The sequence below is a fragment of the Sitodiplosis mosellana genome, unplaced genomic scaffold (assembly GCF_009176505.1).
Source record: "Sitodiplosis mosellana isolate CC-2019 unplaced genomic scaffold, AAFC_SMos_1.0 Smas_scaffold_6226, whole genome shotgun sequence".
Taxonomy (NCBI): Eukaryota; Metazoa; Arthropoda; class Insecta; order Diptera; family Cecidomyiidae; genus Sitodiplosis; species Sitodiplosis mosellana.
This window is the reverse complement of record NW_022601467.1, coordinates 11132128-11152132: the sequence shown is the minus strand read 5'-3', so window position 1 is coordinate 11152132 and position 20005 is coordinate 11132128. Positions and strand designations below refer to the sequence as shown.

The following is a 20005-nucleotide window of genomic DNA, read 5'->3' as shown; positions in this document are numbered from 1 at the left end:
TTTTTTTGTTGTCGTTCGGATTACAATTGCGGAATCAACGCCAATGACAAATGTAAACTTTGCAATGAACGCTAAACTGAAGCATCTATAAGAGGTGCAACTTCCAGTGGAATTTTCTGCCACTGGCAAATTGTTCGCAGAATTCGGATTTTGCCTAATTTCATCTGGTGTTCGGTTGATTGGTCAAAATTAGGTATTTCAAAGAATTACATCACTAGCCGAAAATAGAGTGGTTTTGGAGATAATCAATGCCAATAGATCAATTATTTCTTGGTAATTTTCTCGAAATTGTTTGGCAGAGATTCTCATCGAAATTTTGACTAATTTGTCATTCAATTGAAAGCAGACCAGCCAATATTCATTACAATTTTTCGAAATGATGCACACACAAAACATTTGTGTACATGTACACGTCCATCATTCTCGGGCATTCAATTACACCGAATCACGATGTGCCTGACTCTGCCAAAGGCAGGCTCTCAACCGTCGTCAGTGACATGAAATCATATCTAATTTTTTCCTCGAGAAAATTGTCGTTCGCTTGCCAAACGGTTGTCAATAACCAACTTTCAAAATTAATATTTTAATATTTATTACCGTCAATGTTTCTCTCTCTCTCTCTCTCCGTGCTATATTTAATTCGGTCGGTCTGAAATGTGTAGTAGTAAGACACTGTTCAATTTAATTATTCATTTTTTCATTCAGTTTGCTGCGCATTAGAAAATATTACGTCGATGACGTCAAACTATTTCGATTTGTTGCGGCGACTTGTCCAATGATCAATAATATATCCAGGTATTAATGATCATTGATCACCTAATTGCACTACGAGAATTAGTGACGACAACAATTATAAGCAAATCAATGCGAAAAAAACCACACCATAATTTTTATATCGTCTCATTTATTGTTCTGCACTGCTCCTCGTCTCATAGGCGCATTTTTAAAATAACTCAAACTAAAATTATGGAAACAATTACAAATATGCGAACAATGGCAGAACGAGAGGGGAAGAGAGAATGAAAAATGAAGCGGCCGCTTCATAAATCAACACATAATGGTATTATGAGGCCTATTCAATCGCATTTATCGTGCGTTTGGAATACGTACACCACAGGCCATAAGTTTGGATACCCCTATGAAACGTTTGTTTCTACGTTTTTTGAACATTTTCACTTGAAATTTAGTATTGGATATGAAAATATATCGAAATTCTGACCGAATGAATGATTTGGAAGATAACATTTGGCCGGCCTATGGCCATCTTTTGGCCTTTGAGCTGTGGGAGCCAAAATCGAAGTCTTAAACGGGCCATCGGATTGAAAAGTTAAATACGCCATTGGAAAGGTCTTGAAAAGTAGATGTGATTTTTGGTATTAAACATCAAAATCGGCCGGCGTTTGGCCAAGATATGGCCGTTTGTAATTTTTGGCCGAAATTTTCAATCAGCCATACCTTGGCCAAAAGCTGGCCGATTTTGATGTTTAATACCAAAAATGATACGTTCTCTCTGAGACCTTTCCAACGACGTATAGCATGTTGAAATTGGACAAGCGGTTTGAAATTTAAAAATTTTGGGCCAAATTCATTCATAGGGGTATCCAAACTTATGGCCTGTGGTGTATGTTCATTTTATATGACAGCTGTAGCATGAACGACACAATAAAAATCGAAATTTATTCACTTTGATTTCAGTCGAAATCGTTTGTTGTGCATCACGTATCTTTTTTCCTCCCACCTCTGTCTCTCTTTCTCTTTCTTTCTCTCTCTGACTCTCTGTCGCTTGATCTCTGCCTCTTGTTCCCTCAATCCAAAACGCAATGGCATCGAGATTCGAATTCAATGCAATGGAATGAGATTCAAGCGGCGCATAGCTCAACGGGGATATGACTAAAAGTCAGGATGACACTTAAAAAGTTTTGTTACGTATTTTGGCAATGTTTGCGCAAAAAATCATCTATCCATTTTTCTTGAAAGCACAAATTCGTGGAAAAATTTGAAAATAAGCAAAAGAAAAAAATATGTGAGAACATCCGAAAATAACCGCTGAAAAGGAATAAAAGAAAAGCGACTTCTTCTACTTTTTCCAGATAAGTGTGGTATGTTTACAAGCCAAGTAAATAATTGTCGTAATAAGTTTGTTGCTCGTTTTATTGACAGAATTCCCCACATTTATATTCTATTTCACTCCCTTCGGTTTGGTTGATATTTTGTTGCCTTTTTTTTGTCACTTAGTGTTAACATGCCGCACCTCCGAACGACACAATCGATTTTTCTTTATCTCGCAAACTAAACAGAAACATAAAGGCAAAAGTGACGATACAACAATGTCATCCTTCCTTATCGGACACCCATTTCTATCTATTAGTACTGACATTTAAGCGGTATTATTCACGGATCTAATAAGCTTACTTATGCTTACGTGTTCTTCTTGTGTTTAAGCACAGATGATTTTCAGTTTTTAAAACAAATTTTTCAGTTGCTGCATACTTACGAGGAATGCTGTTTTGGGCCATTACGATAGTCACATAATCAAAAAATTTGAAACGTAATGTATTATTTATAATGCAGCAGTCATAAAAAAAAATATACACACACTTGAAGAATATTTTTCGATATTTTTTTTCCTCCATTCGCGTCCTTTTTATGTTGATTCGGTATCTGTGCTGATCTGAACTTGGCAAATACTCAAAATAAGCTTAAAACTGATATATTCAATGTAAGTGTTCCGCATCGGCATTAAAACACATATCTTGAGTTGTTAGCAATATACAACGTAATACATCGTTCGCCTTTTAGTGAAGTTTTCTGACAAAGAAAACAGCCCATTGGGAAAATGCTAAACTTTTGGCAATTATCAAACTTTTAATATTCATCCAAATACTTCGGGGACAAATTCATCGTCACAAAAAGTGATTTGGCCGCAGATTTGGTTGTGTGTGTGTTTGAGTGTATGTGTACAAAACTGTCACCGTAACAACGTAACGCATTGCACTGACAGAACGGCCAGTTTATGGGAAAAAAAAATTAAATCAATTCATATCAAGAAAAGCTTTTGCCACCACACTAATGCTTACAAACTGAAAGTTGAAAAGAAGTAAAGCTAGGCCAAGGGATGAAGAGAGAGAGAGGGAATGAAAATAGAAAGGGCCCCCAATTTTCCGACCGATTTCATTGTAAACAAAGCGATGGCGTTAATTGTTCATTTAAGAATTGGTGAAGCAAAAACGCCTTTTTTCACACAATTTTCAATTAATGTGTGCGGTCGAAGCGGCAAAGGCTCCAGCTTATGTCACATTTTGGAACAATTGCTTAGCTTCACCGAAACTAGATTGGTTGTGAAGGCACAAGCACATACACATTGAGAGAGAGAGAGAGAACAAGAATAAAGGCATTTCGCAATTGAAGCCAATTGAAGGAATGGCGTTTCATCACTGCTGTCACTGGCTGTAATTAAAACCAGCTTCTAATGGGGTGGTGGCAAATGGCAACAGCTGTTGATTTAATTTTAATTTTATGTTACTGTTTTATATGCATACGCTTCGCGTCAATGACAGATTCATTACATTTTGTCTATTCCATGGAAGTATCCAGTAGATGCTTTATTGGAGAAGTAACACAAAGATGGCACAAAGCGGTGTTGAGCGTGTTTGTAAGTGCAAGTGTATTTGCGTGTGGTGTTTCAATTTTTAGCCACATAAGTATGCTCGCACACTCTCTCTCTCTTTCTCCCTCTCTCACTTTGCGATCGATCCGCGATATATCGCCTTCATAACTCGCATGCTCCCGTTTTAATTCTATTGATCAATAAATTAATTGACTCCGGTAATTTATCTTTGAAACGTGCTTTCATCATTAAATTTAATTGGATTTTTCACATTTATTATGAGATTCATCTCTGGTGAGTTTTTATTTTCGCGAATACCTCTCTTCCAAAATGAAATGAATACCTCTCACAACAACAAAAAAACACACACATAATTCTGTTCGTATTTTTTTCTTCTACTTTTTTCCGATATGTGTGTGTGCGACTGTGCGTTCGTTTGCTCGAATCTCATTTCACAGTTTTTTAGCGGTAAGCTGAGGAAACGCTGGAACAATGTGTGATAAATATAAAACCTTAATATTTATATTCCATGCTTCTGATTACTTGAGCCAGTCTAGCAGCCAACAATCATAAGAGTTTGCATCACACGCATTCGGGGTAACTAATCTAAAACGTGTTCCATACGCAATTCGCTAGCGGGCCAGAAGCATTCGGCGCATGTTGGCTGTCATTGTTGCTGCGGTTTTTTTCTTCTTCTTCTTCACATTGAAAACAAGCTGTCATTTGTACCAGAGACTGAAATTTTCGGGATCTTCCTCTTCTTCTTATTATGAAATTCAATATTATTTTGAAAACGCAATGTGACTTTTAAAAATTTTCATCCTGAAACAATTTCTAGATCAATTTTTAGTTATTTCAGGCTAGAAAAATTTTAGAAGTCAGATTGCGTTTTCAAAATAAAATTGAATTTCACAATAAGAAGAAGAGGAAGATCCCGAAAATTTCAGTCTCTGATTTGTACTCACGTATAATTCGCATCTGCATGCATTGAGGTGTATGTGCCGTGTGGCTACATATTAGGACGCATTTTTCCCTTCACTTCACTCGCACTTTAGCCTTCATTTAAATGTAAAATCACGTACGACAATTCATGGCAACGTGCGCGCACACTTTTCACACACACACACACAACCAAACCAAACCAAACTAAACCAAACCGAACCGAAACGAACCAAAACCAAACACAATCACAAGGGCGAAAATTGGAAAAAAGTGAGAGAGAAAAAAAAGTCGGAAAAGCTGTTACAACTGAAAAAACGAACATAAAATGAAATAAATCTGAGCATACAAAAATTGAACAACGGTCGATGTTTTTCTCACTCACTTTGACAAGAGTATCCAAACCTTGAGAATGCCTTGTATTCACTTATTTTCCTTGTTCCTTGAGCATGTAATGCTCGACGTTCTGTTCCATTCATGGCAATGAAAAACGTCTGACTCCATAAAAAAAAGCTCATGTCATACCTGAACTGTGACCAATAAATAGAATTCTTGCTATTCATTCTCGTGTTGTCGTGGTGCCCATTTAAAAATCTGCTCTTTCGACTCCAGCTAAAATGTGTGGCATTTTATAAAACGTTGCTCAAAGACTATGCATAGATAATTACGACCAAAATTTGTTTATCATCCATTCCTGCGCTCTACCAGGAAAAAAAGAAGATAAATTGGGTAATTTATCGTTCATATTCATGCTTTGTGTGGTAGTTTTTCTCAAAAATGTATAAAACATCAGATTAAAATTACTGATAGTCGTCGTAATACAGTGATTTTTCTCGTTATTTCTCTGTTCGGTGTACAATGTACAATGTGTATGGTTAGCATTGAAAAAGCTTCACTCAAGCAATTTTTCAAACATTTAAACACAAGCATTTAAAATATGCGATAAACCGAAAGACAACGTACACATTAAAAAAGGCGGTGTGTGTGTGTGTATCTATGTATTTTATGGATGTGCGCTATCGGGTTCATTCCATATACCCAACGCGAGGAAATCGGTATGTTTGAGTTGGCTCAAAGTTTCAAATTGGCTAAATTTTGCATATATGAATTCATACTCGGGCTGGCCAATATCCCAATAAAAGCCTAATGGCTACATTGTTAGCATAGTACCTAATCGAATTCGATTGGCATAAATTTCGCAAACACTGCTGATATTTTTCTATAAGCTACTGATACTCTAGATACACATACAATAACCAATGTCCCTATACATATACATATATGTACATCCGATGTTCATTAATGTCTGTAATGAAATTAGAAAATTGCGCCGAATGTTTGAAGTGATATTGTCGAGATCCGCAACATTTTTATTGCAACCCCGAAAAAAAGCTGAAACAATCGCCCTGGGAATGTAATTTCATCGATTGTTTGAAAAAGCTAATTTCGTTCAGTCGGTGCACATGTTTACAACGATAAATTTAAATATGCTTAACGAATGAGTCCATGAAATGACGCGCGCAGGAAGTCATTGAAATTGTATAATACTGTAGCAAAGCCATTAGTTTCATTTTGGTGTGTTTCGCATTCAGCTCTCTGTGTGATCTGCAAATGCGTTGGTACACACATTATAACCCATTATAAAACAATATGCGTGAGTTAACATGGATCAATGACTTTTTTTTATCTAATAAACATGGCAAAGAAATATGAAACACGAACATAGAGAGAGAACAAGTACAACATTTACATGAATTTTTACATACTTAATAGGCAGAAGAAGCAGTACGTCAGCTGTTATCTGAAACGAGAAAAACAAAACACAATTTGGCAGTGAATTCGTTTTTGTGTGGCCCTTTCCCAATATTTGCTATTGTTTTTCGTAGTTGATGAAAAATGGGCCATAATTGTGTTTCGCGTTTCGTAAATAATGATCCGTTATTGGCAAGAAGCGGAGTGGCTCAAAATGAAGCTAAAAATTTGGTAGGAAAACCAAATGCTCCATTTGTTTATATTTGCAAGTGATTTTTCAAATTGGTATTTTTACGAACATTTGATCTGCAGCACACTCAAAAAAACTGCATCTCTGATATGTCTCCGAGCGAAAATATGATTTACTGAAATTCAAACACAACAGAGGTACTGAATATCGGCTCTTGAACACATTCAATTTGCCAGCTCTGATTGCCAGATGTTTTCATGACGCTAAAATAATAGATCGCACAAAAACACAAATGATATCAATTTTAGGCAGAAGAAGAAGAAGAAGAAGAAGAAGAAGATGGAGAAAAACAAACATCCATCAAGCGTGAATTTCTTTTTGGGCTGTGAATGAGGTGAACATGTCAGTGAAATCAATGACGGTTCAAATAAATGAATCGAAATGATGAAATCGCATGTGAGAATGAGTAAGGGTTTGTGCTAGCATTCACTTGTCTATAACTCAGAAAGCATTTTAGCACGTTGTGCTCTCGCACAGTCCACATAAAAACTTCCGAATCGACTTGAGCAGATAGTACGTTGGCGTTTCGCTGTCGCTCGCTGTTTTTTTTCCTTCATCTTCTTCCTCTTCTTTTACTCTCACGCCAGATAAGAAATGAACAAACGCCCGTTTATCGCGCAAACGATGTTTATTTGTAACATTCGCAACAGCAGCAGTAGCTATTATTCAACGCATTTTATAATAAATGCATGAAACGTTAATTTCACTTACAAACGGGAATCAAATTTGGCATTTACACGACTTCTACATAATAGATTTTCTGCTGTGCTGTTCGTCATTTTGAAACTACTTTTGCACGGTGTTTCGGTCACCATTTCGGTGCCGAAGAATATTTGAGTAGTCCGCTTATTTTTGCCAGGGCATAAACAGAGCAGCAGTAGCAGCAACTAAGCTAAGCTCAACGAATGAACGGTTGTCGTGTCGGAAGAAAATACGAGCATATCCGCGTAACTAGTTCAACATTTTAAGAAATCGCAATATTTCGTAATACATTTACAACGACTTTGGAATCCCACGATGTTACTATTATTTGCAGTAGGCACGGTTCTTGAGTATCCTTTTCCAGTGTATTAACTTGCGTTTCAAAGAATTATACCGACAAAACACTTCGAATCTATTTGACTTTTCCTTTTCTGTATTCGCATTCCGTACGCTTCGCCTTTCCGCTCTTTTCGCCGTTTGCCCCTCGCAATCGTGATTTCTTCTTATTCGTTTTCGTTTTCTTCTTTTTTTTCTACTTCTTCTTTGCTTTCAACCAAAAAACGTCAAGTAAACAAATAAGCCATGCATCTTACATCGATTCTAATAGATTTGATTTCTTGGTATCAATTCGTAATATGGCATAGTTATGTGTGTAACACAAGCCGAAGATGTTCTGCGAAATTCAACTTAGAAGTTTTTCCATTCGATATTCACTCCTTTTTTACTTCAAACGTGTTTTTCGGAAAGGAAATTTACTAGAATTTAAATATAGGGAAAAAGAATACAGAAAAATACGCAACGAAACTTGAGTCGCAGTTTAGTGCTCAATACATATCTGTTTCGACAAAAATCAGATGAGCCACACACAAGCACAAGCACAAGCACACTTACATACATTTCGTACATTAAGTACATTGGCACACAAAAAAGAAGAAGAAAACCACACACACTCGGCTCACTTACGGAATTATGATCGAATAGACGATGTGGGTTGTGGTACAGATTGAATTCCAAATGCCTGATTTCAAGGAGGAACCGTAATATCATAAGTGTATTTATTTACGTGTTTTTTTCTTTTCTTACTCGCCATTCGAGATAAGTAAGATACGGCATTTCGTAATGGTTGGTGTGGTAATCCGTCTGCCAGATTCATTTTTGATATTATTTTCCGGTGTAAAAAACATATTTTGTTCGTTTCTATATGCTCAGCGATTTTTCGCTGTTTTTTCTTCTGCTTATCTTGAATTCGCATTTTATTATAATGTTTACGATCGCATTCTATTACACAACTCTTCTGGAAAGCAAACACAAACAATCAAAACGACGTCATCAGACACAAAACGCGCTTTTTGCAACAAAAAACAAGCATCACAAATGTATAACACAAGCTTTTGCCCACCGTCTGTCGTACAATACGTCGAAAAAATTGTGTGATCTAAATATGCAATTCTCGCTTGCTCTCTCGCTCTCTCTCTGTGTGGGTGTATTTGGTACCTGTTTATTTGTAATGTGTTCATTATTCCGTGCTTCCGTTGACGTGTAAGCTTTCTGGGGAAAATCGAATGGTAAAACCAGAAAAGTTGTAAGCTCTTTTGCTCACTGTTTCTTAGCTCATATACGCGATAAAGTCCAAATTCAGCGTAAGGAAAAGCAATTTCATCATTTTCCCGGCGCTCAACTTCATGAAGATTGAATTTTGATTGGATCAAGATAACACGCACACGTCCCACATTCCAGTGACATGAAAATGGAAAAGAATAACTGGCAAATGACACACGAAGATGAAGAAAAAAAAACAAGTTATAGAAATAATGAGAGCCGTATTTCTTCGGCCATTTCTTTTATTTTTCCATAAACACAAACATTCACCCATTGAAAAAACGTCGAGAAAGAACTCAAATTGGTTAATTTCGTAACATTGGAAAAAAGTGCGCAAGTTACGTCAAATTGAATAAATTACATGAAGATCACACACGTGCACACATACAAGTTATAATACTCAATGATGTCTCAAAAGAGCATGATGAACAAGACCAAAAAAAATATATCAAAAAACACTCCCAGAGCAACATTTTTGCCAATAAAACTTTGTATGAATGAATAATTCCTTAATTCCATATACATATATCCACCGTCGTGTCTTTGAATTATGCCGCTGAGTGTATCAATTTGTGTTCATTCATGTATCACGCAACTTTTTGGCTACTCTACAAACAATATTATTAGCTTGCGACCATGGAAACATTGGCAATTTCCGACGAATGAAATGTGCTTCTGAATTGAATTACTAATTACAGCGATTATTTCAATCGATGTTTTAATCGATATTGAATTGCTTTTGGTGTACAATTACAGCATAGAATATGTGCACGGAAATAACCAAAAAAAGGAAATTCCACACCGTTGAATTCACCAAGCACGAAAACTGTTCGGAGCACAGAATAATATATATATATAAGTGAATGGAAAGACTCAGTTAGCTTGGGTGTGAATCGCTTTATTTGACTGTTCGAATAGGAATCAGAAAAGAGAATAAATGTATAATGTTTCGTTGCTGCTACCGCTGTCTGTCAGTGGCTGTGTATATGAGAGTGCTGTACTGTCCGTGAGACTCTGTCTCCGTGTGCGTGAGAGGCCTATGAGCGGAGAGTGCTAGTGTGGCCGCATGCTACACTCTCCACTCATAACAAAAACACTATGTTTTTTATTTATGGCCGAATCAAACGGCAATTGTGTGATGGAATCGCGCGGTAATTAATTGTTTTTTTTTCATACAATAACATTATACACACTGAGCGAAAAGAGGTTGTCAGAATCACCAACATGAAGTTGTAAACAAGCAAATTCCAACCAGGGTTGGACATTTCGCAAAATTTTCTGTACTCAGTTATAAAGTGATATGTGGAGAAAATTTTGCGAAATGTCCAACCCTGGTTGGAATTCGTTCAATTACAACTTCATGTTGGTGATTCTGACAACCTTATTTCTCTCTGTGCATATACACATTCAAATGGCTACGTTGAATACCTTACCGGTCATGAATATGAAAAGTATTTCGAAATACAGATTGAGAAACTGTTTACACCGAAATCGTATTCATATTTCACATGGCATAACAATAAAAAAAACGCGCTCGTTCCGAATAGCACAGGTTAATGGAACGGACTTGTTGCTTTTACATTGGCACAATGGGGGAAATGAAACAGCTAAAAATATGTTTTTAAATGAGCAACTGCATTAACGGCGTCCACTATACAATAAACCATACGAAATGGTATTGCGATTTCGCTTTCAACGTACAATTCGAATGAATGCCATTAAAAGCGATGTTTATTGCACAGACTAATGAAACTTATTTTTCGATTCGAACTTGGGCCCTTTAGCTATGCATGAAGCAGCGATAGAGTGGTTTTTCACGTGTTTCACCATTTTACGTAACTCTTAACATCCGTAAATGAATCAATTTTTGCCTCACCGAAATTTACATCTTTATTTTGTTCACAATGTGTTACTCAATGTCATATCCACCAAATTGGCTGTGTGTATCACATACACAGAAACACTAAAATTAAAAAAAAAACATTTACACTGGATATCTAAGGATTGTAGACACGTTCAGCACTTGTAGTCGATAAATTGAATAAAAATTTCGGTATACATCAGGTATACTATTGACTGGTGGCTGTTTTGTTTTGGCTTCAAGCAAAGTGCCAAAATATGTATCCTGAACACTTCGTTGAATGACTCAAAATTAGATTTTCGTCAACTTAGTGTGTGTGTGTGTGTGTGTGTGTGTGCATGGGTATATATTTGTATGTGTTTAATTCGATTCAATGCAACATATTTGTGCGCGTATGTCATTGACTGTGTGGTCTTGATATCGTGTCAAATTACATGGAATGGAGAGCGATAAACGGATCGTATCGAGTGTACATGATGCTTTAAACTACTTAAAATACTAAAGGGCTTTTTAATTTCCATTTCTCATGTGGAATAAATGCGACAGCACCTGATCGTTTATTATTCTATTTATTGGCAAAAAAAAATCGTACACCAATGACATTTTTAGTTGAGCTGCTGTGTTTACGTGCTTCGAATGGCATCTCATGTGCGCCATGTTTTATTTTGAAAAGGAAGTCATTTGAAATCGGTAGCAGAATTTATAAATACCATAATAAAACATGGTTTTATTGCGCAAATAATTTTGTTACATGCACTTTTCTTCAGCGATTATTTTATTTGCTTTTTCACACAAATTAATGGCTCAGCTCAATTTGGCGTTTAATAATTTTTATTAGCAAGAGATATCAAACAAGCAACGGAGCATGATTTAAATGCGACATAAAATAACGAGTAGCTTTTGTTGTTGTTGTTGTTTTTGTTACTTTACAAACACTCTGCGTGGTAAAGATGAAGCGTCCCAAACATCAAGGAAATAAGAGCAAAAGAAGAGAATTCTATTTTGCTTTTATTGTAGCATATATTCGAAAAAATTTAGCATAATTTAGCAATAAATGCTTTTCGCCAGCATACACTTTGCTGTCGCTTATTCTATTATGTATCTCCTTTTTTTTGTTGGTTGGACAAATCATTGCCGCTGGCCATTGCAGCGATAAAATTACTTTGCTATCGCATTTCATTTTTCAGTCCATTTTTTTTTGCACTTTCTCAACAGCTTCAATTGGCGGGGCCAACAGAACAATATGTGAGAAAAAGTGCGGCGCTTTTGTAATGATTGTTAGACATCAAGTCGATAAAGAAAGTGTTTTATGGTTTTATGTTCCGTATACGAACGAGTATAAAGAACGTGTACTGCCGGATCGAAACACGATGTCAACAAGCCAAAACATTGACGACAACTGTGCTAATGCTACTGGGGAGGAGACGGATGCAAGAAAAAAAAGGGCCATTGAAAAGACGAAATGATACAGAGAAAGAGATGAGTGTGTGTGTGAGAGAGAGAGTGAGAGAGAGAGAGAGAGTGAGAAAGAGAAGAGAAAAAGGGCAAATTCTTGAATTTCTAGCTTCCTTTGAGATGGGATTAAGTATACATTCCAATGATGAAGTGGTTAGTGCGTATGTTTCAGATTTGGCTGCTAAAAGTTTTGAATAAGATTATCAACTACTTCCTTTATTGTTTTCTTGTCTCTCTTTTTTTCCGCTTCTTTTCTCCGTTTTTCCCTTCCACTTGGATCATTGTCCAGGAATAAATCTCACCAATTGCTTTTCGCTGTGAGTGTTTTGTGTGGTTTTGATTCCATCTGCGGAATGTGTATTCGTAATCTGAGGCTTTTTGTCGGTTCAATTCATTGCCGACGTTGCTGTAAATCATCACATAAAGAAGCGGTTTGAAAAGTAAAATTAAATTGATAGTATCATCCCAATGTAGTGTGTACAATGTACATGGTATGAAGAAATAGATAGAAGGAAGAGAGTATCAGAGAGGGAGAGTCTGAGGGAGAGAGAGAGAAAAAAGGCGTTTTACTCGGAATTTGCGACCCAATCCGATTGCTACAAAGCAGAGATTTGCTTGTATAGAGAGGTCCCTTAGATTGCTTGATAGTTTTAAGTGATCACTATATGCGGGAAGATACAGAATTGTCAGGCATGCCGATTTCTGACGTCAGCAAAAAAAACGACAACCACTCGTTGGATTCATGTAGCAATTATTAAATATACACACAACAGTTCAATGTGCTTTAATATGTACAAACACTTGCCCCCTCACAACTAATAAATAGAATGCTGGCATTTGTGTTTGGCATTTAACCACGGCTTTGGATTAAATTTTAATTAAATTAAAACCTCAAAGCTCTGGTCTAGTAAACGGTAATATGGTTTTTTTCTTTCATATTCCAAGAATGAGGCTGATTGAATAAGCGACGCCTGAGAACGCGAATGCTATGTGTTATGAAACTATGTTTTTATTATATTCTTATTGTGTCAAACAGAGGTGTTGAAAAAATAGTGACACTTGAATCAAAATAATTATTATGTTATAATCATATTTATTTAGAAAAAGTAAAAAAAAAAAGAATCAGAAATCCAATTTTTGTGTGGCCGCTCCACCAGCATGATTGTTAGTTGTGCAGCTGACCAACTGACAAGCAAACTGCAGCTACTATTTGTCAAAAGGAGGAAAATAGTTTTTACATCATTTTGACGTCTCCACTATCTCCGTCTATTTTTGCATTGAGACTTGAAGTCTCAAATGCAAATTTCAAATGTACGGGAGACTATCGTCTTCTTTTTTAATCTCCCTGGAAACAATGACGGATATGGTTCGTTTTATACTATTTTTAAATGAGCCATACTTTCAAGATGCATGCAATGGCTACGTTTGACCTTTTTTTTAAATGAAAATTGTGCACCAAGCAACCAATAATAAGCTCCTTAAACCAATGATTGGAACAAGTAAAACACAAATCCATACAGCTGATGTGTGCTCATCTCATTAATTTGTGTGATCTCTTTGTGTATTTATTCCACATGCCGCTCGTTTAAGTACTTAGAGAATTTTTGAGTAGGAGCTTTTTCGTTGAGCTATTACTACTCGTTTCATTTGTTCTTCACTCAAATGCATGCTCCCGACCCTCATTAAAATTGAATCCAATTTTCGAATACATCATTGAATTCGAAAAGGGTTTTTTTCCTTTAAAAACAACCAACCTCGAGTTGCCATTGGAACCGAACATTTATTTTTTGCTCATACCAATATACCGTGTTAACCCTCTAATGCATTAATTTTTCCCAGGGCTGGGAGTACTGGTACTTGGTTGATTTTTGGCCATAGATAATTAAAAAAATATTCATAATCCTGGATTCGTCATGGTTTAGTCAGGAAATGCGATTGACATAAATCAGAGAACAATCAAATTCATTGTTTAAAAGTGTCAAAAATGTGTCTAATTTGGTGTTCGAATAATTTATTTTGTCAAATTTTTGTTTTTGCACACATTTTTGTTTATAACTTTACAATCACACTACATAGACAAAAATTGCCAAGACAAAAATTAAGAAAAAACATTGACGAATAAAAATTCCCTTTGAAGCAATTCGATCCGATGTACGTTTTACGTTCTACAGGCGTTCAACTGTTGCCCGTCTAGAGGCGGTTGTATGCATTAGAGGGTTAAAATGAAGCGTGGTTTTTGTCTGGTATTATCAAATGATTTTGCATTAATGCAAACGATTTTGTTATTTGGTTTCGGATTTCCAGACTGAACTCAATGTCCCGCATATAAAATTGCATGCACATCAAATGGGATACCACACCAAAATGATCTAATTAAAACCATCAGAGAATTTAATCACAATTGTACGTGCCAGAACTAAAAACTGATCGAATTTTTCACATTATTTAACATAACACTACACCATATGGCAACAATAACAAAAAAAAAGTCTGGTCCGACTGTATAACCACAACAAATGAAGCCCAATTTTATTCGTCTCGCCATGATTTAATCTTTATCGGTCTATCTTCTGCCATTCTCGCACGATTAGATGTGGCCGTGTTATTGCACTTTAACCCCAACAAAGAAAAAAACAAGACCGCAGAGCTTCGCTTCGCTCCGCTCTGCGTTCTTGAGATTTAAGCTACTTAATCTATTTTGTTGTTCCACAACAAACTATTTTTTGGCGCACTACATGAAATGTATTTCATCAAAGTAACTTTGAAGTAATATATTTATTTGCAAAATGAATTACAAGATCTTGATTTTATTTATTTTTTGAAATTTACTCCCTTTGATTTAAATTAAATAAATAATATGAGCATTGAATCTAAAATCACTTTAATTCTGTTCAAGACTCAGAAAATATCATACGAAAAATTAATGTAATTTTTAAACAACATGTGATAATAAAAATTTGATTGGCGCTTTGAGATATTGTGCACTTATTGTGTCGTTAGTGCACCTGTTTTGAATTCAATTTAAAATATGAGCATAAAATTCAAATTCACCATAAATTGTTTCATCACACAAAAAATATTAAGAAAAAAAGAAGATTAGTAGCTCTACATTTCATGTAGTGCAAAAAATGCGGGTCTCTTTGTGCATTCTAATTTGTACAAAATATAATTCAAGCGAAGCAACCATTTTTTGATCGCATCACACAATGAAAAGTTTACTAAAGCAAAAAGTGAATAAATGATGCAATAGCAGCAAATAGGCATGTTCGTATTGCAAAATCGCTTAGGATGCTCCGAATCTCCAAAAAGAGAATTGCGAAGAGAAACGCCCCGAGTCACGGTTCATCGTCAGTTCAATTTCATTAATGCATCGTCGCCGTCGTAGTAGTCGTAGCCGCATTCTTGGCCTTGATTCTGATTTCAATTTCAATTATGAATAGTAATTCTTAATTCACTTTCAATAAATCCAGCCTTTTATTGATTCTCGTTTACATAATTTCTGAAGAATCATCCGTACCAATGATCAAGCAAATAAATGAATATGCCCATGCAATGCTCGATTGATTACATCATTAATTTGCTAAGAATTTTAATCGAGCAAAGCAAATTCCATTAAAACATTTGTGAACAATGGAAGAGATGGATTCATGATGATTTTGAGCGAAAATATTTTACTTTCTGGTGTTTGCAATCCTTTTATAATGAACAAACAGCATAAGAAAAAAAACAAAACGAGAAAGGAATAGAAAAAAGCATGCGTTCCGCTTCTGGGATATACAGCGTGCAAAAGGGTTTTAGCTTTGAAGTAGAATGACACGAATGAAATGGCAGGTGAATAAATTCAGGGTGTTACAACCGCAGGTAATGATGTGACATTTGCAATTCAAATCTCGCACATTTTTTCCCCGTTCATTGAAGGTGATTACAAAGATGTTGAATAAATCCTTTGGGGAATAATGCTAGATTGTCAACAACAGCAGTAGAAAAATAAGTTGTATTTGCCCGTTAGTGGTATGAAAAATGGTGTTTGTCTTTCACATTTATGTTGATTATTCTGTTTAGCATTTTGTATGCAGATAATAATGTTCATAGCACAGAAATACTTTGCACCACGTTTTCCCAAAGTCTTGTATTGGATACTGTAAAGTTTTTTTTTCTTCTTTCACAAACGATACAACAACAACAAAAAAATAACATCAACAAGAAAACAACCTCAAAACCACAACCTTGACGTAAAAATAATTTCAACCATTTCAAGTGATTTTCATTCGTTCCTTTTTCATTCCACACCGTGCTAGAGAAAAAAAAATGGTTTTCGCCTAGTAAAAGCGATGCCACCATCATCAAAAATAATGCACGGTAACCAACTTCATAAATAGCATGCTGTGTGTTCATTTTTATTCCAGAAGAAATCATCTTTTTTGTTTGCTGCTTGCTCGCAAAGTTTTTGCCGAAAGAACAATAATCAAATTTTGTATGTGACCAAACCAATTTCGTTTCATAACCACTGCTTTTTTTCCTCTTTCGTTTTTTTTCTTCTTTCTCTTCATTCTATTAAGGTTTTATATTTGAGGTTTCAAGCTTGTTTTAGGCCACAACAAATATGGAATCCCAAGCGTCGCTTTTGGTGAATTGTATGCTGTTAGCATTTCGAAAGCTTCGGATACACGCAAATGTAGACAACAATAATTACACGAATTTCGAAAATATAACTAGTACCTTTAATTTAACATCATTCGACTACCAAAGCACCAACAACGTTGACAACGATAGTCTGGAAGCAAATGCACTCGATTCCCCATCGTACAATCGAAACATTTATCAGTAAGTAACAAAATCTCTCTCACTCTCTCTCGTTGCTTAACAGCATTCATCTATTATTTCCAAGGCTTCAATTCGCTGGGCCTCTGTCTGTTTAAATAAAATTAATTGCATTTGCGGTTTGGATTATCTGAGAGCTCAGTTTTGATTCGGTTTTTTATTTTCTCTTTTTCTCTCATTCTCTATTTTCCATTCTTTTGTTCAATGTATTTCTATTAAAATTTGTCACAGCGATTTTATCGGTGAATGCCTGAAGTCACCGCCAGTCCGACCGTACGAAATCTCCGTAGAACAGAAAGCATTATGGACTTTTTTGTTTGGCACAATGCTTTTCACGGCCATCATCGGAAACAGCATAGTTATCTGGATTGTATTGGGTAAGAGAAAATTCTCCTTCTAAATCTTTGCACATACACACATATACATGATATATTTTTTTTTAAAATGAAAATAGAATATTTCACGAAATTCGGACAATATTTATATGCTTGAGTATAGTGATTTCATGCCTATGAATAATGCCACTAAGTTCAAAAGGCTGAAAAAGGTAACACCGCCATTAAGAATATAGAAATCCAAGCCACATTGTTATTATAGAATATGTCCATTAAAATATTTTTCGAGTCGTTAAGGAATTTGCTGTTCTGCGATATGGCAACCTCTTGCAAGACATAGAAAAAATACCCCGGAAAGAAACATATTAGCAACGTTATCCCTCCAAATCATGCGAAAAAATATTTATATTCACACTGCTAACGAGCATGGTGCATTGTGTGGCCAGCCAAATCTATACATGGACTGCTGCTCTAGCTGTCTTTTGCCTGAAAAATGCCAGGGATCACATAAATTCTTGTAAAGCACATAGCTTGAGGAGAAAACATATTTCCCTGTCGCTTGACGAAATAAAATCGCTTCAATCGAATGGATTCACGCACACTTCGGGATAAATTCCCTGCTCGTCGCTATGCTATGTCTTGTCCATTTGTGTACATACCTACACATACACATGAAATACGCGCGTCATCCGCGAATATAGTATATATTTTTATTGCCTATCCCCAGAAGAGTCACAAATCTCCACATTATAACCGTATCGATCAAATTTTATTATTTTTTTTCGGATTTTGGTAAGCGATTTGTTGCTTGCCCTGCCCGCACACAAACCTCAATGAATGGGTGATGTACTCTTTAAAGGTCCATTTTATAGTCGTGAAAAATATTTCGCTATATTAAAAAGAAAATAGGAGAAAAAAACAATTTACTTGCGCTCTCGCACATAACATTTTGTTATCGTCAAACAAACAGTCATTTAGTATGTAATTGGGAAAAGGGTTTCGGAGCAGAAATTACAGTGAAATTGAAATGTTTATATTTATTCGATTCGAAGAAACGAAGAAAGGAAAATGCAATAGAAAATAGAAGAAAAGCGTTGAAGCGAAGTTAGAGAGAGGGAAAGAAAAAAAAAACTTAAATTGGACCAAATGAAATCCTCTTATGATGTGGAATTGTTGAAGAACAATCACAAGAGGGATTTTGCGCGGGAAAGTTCTCGAATAAATTTAAGGATCATTTGCAGAACCGGTTCCAAGCCACTACAATCGTATACATCTATTGTTGAACAGTGAATCGTTACATTTCTATTTGTAGTATTATTGTATTAATGCTCATTTACGTAGTGCCTTTCAGCCTTTGAGTGTCGCATACATTCACATCATACCTGAACCTGAACCACAAAACTACAGATCGGTTCATGCATGCATGCCGGTTTATGTTTCGGTTTTATACTGTCAACGAGCATTCCGCAAACGTTATACGCACACAAATACACATAAATATGCCATACCATTCATCTAAATGCTTCGCTACACATTCAAACGGAGCGATTCGAACGGTGTATGCTCTGGCTTTCCCTCAACGATATGTATAGATGCATAATTTATAGTATCCAGTATTGCAAAGCCAGCAAACATATTTGACTAATCCCACTCTGTACAACAATATTGAATTTGTTACTACAGTACGAACTTGATAGTTCCGTCTATTCCGGAAATTCCGTTCTATCGTTAGGGTATTTTCACCATTAATTTCTTTTCACACAGCCGTTTTCTAATACAATTACTCACTTTCTCACTTGAATACTTTTTTTATCACTTAATCTTCACTAAGAAGCCGAAGTACATTACGGGCTTGAGCTCGTGGCTTTGCGCAAGATGTGGCTGTAAAGAGAGAGAGAGAGAGAGAGAGAGAGAGAGAGAGAGAGAGAGAGAGATAGAGAGTGTGTCACTCGAAAAGTACTTGAATCAAACGAACAAGTTAGCAGTTCAAGGGGGTTAAAACTATTGGGAACACGTTGAAATTCCCTCATCTTTGGTCGTACGGTTTCTTTCCATGCCGTTGTCATTTTCTTTTACATCGTGAAAACCACCATTCGAAGTTTTTGTCATGTTGAAATCGTTGCGTCTTCCCTTTTTTTCTTTTTTTATAAAATAGGTCGTTTAACTAATTTATGGGCAAAATTTTGCCATCTGCTTTTGTCCTATACAGTGTTCCTATTCATTATAAGACTTTTTGCTGAATTCGTTAGACTGTTCAAAGTCAATTTCACCGTTAAATCGATTATTTTTTCAGAACATTTCAACTATAACGACATACAGAACGCTTAATACCTTTTTGGTGGGCGACCAAAGTAACCGATTCAGTGAACCGAAGATCTAATGGGCTAGAGGATTTTTGTTCTAGAAACTACCCATTCCAATCAAATGACTGTTGAAAATAGCTGTGATACTGAAAATAATAAGAAGAACGACATATATTAAAAAAAACATTGTGAACGGAGATATTCAAAAGCTCCTTATGAAATCCAATAATAAGCCATTATGTAGAAATTGGAGAATAAGCATAGACAATAACAACCAAACAACCACAATAAGAATTCTTTTTTCGTGTTGTGATCGATCGATGACTTATGCTGATTCCAAGTGCTCAAACTTTAATTTTAAAGTCGGACTTTAATTTTTCA

The 20005-nt window shown here is 35.8% G+C and overlaps 1 protein-coding gene across 1 annotated transcript in view; it reads left to right on the top strand.

Annotated features, from left to right (window-relative positions):
- The window catches only part of LOC129577945 (tachykinin-like peptides receptor 86C), a 48123-nt gene that overhangs the window by 18888 nt on the left and 9230 nt on the right, over window positions 1-20005 (top strand). The window contains exons 2-3 of the mRNA XM_055465822.1: window positions 16725-16989; window positions 17218-17363. Coding sequence (XP_055321797.1) covers window positions 16769-16989; window positions 17218-17363 — 367 coding nt within the window. The 5' untranslated portion in view covers window positions 16725-16768. The remainder of the gene's footprint in view (window positions 1-16724; window positions 16990-17217; window positions 17364-20005) is intronic.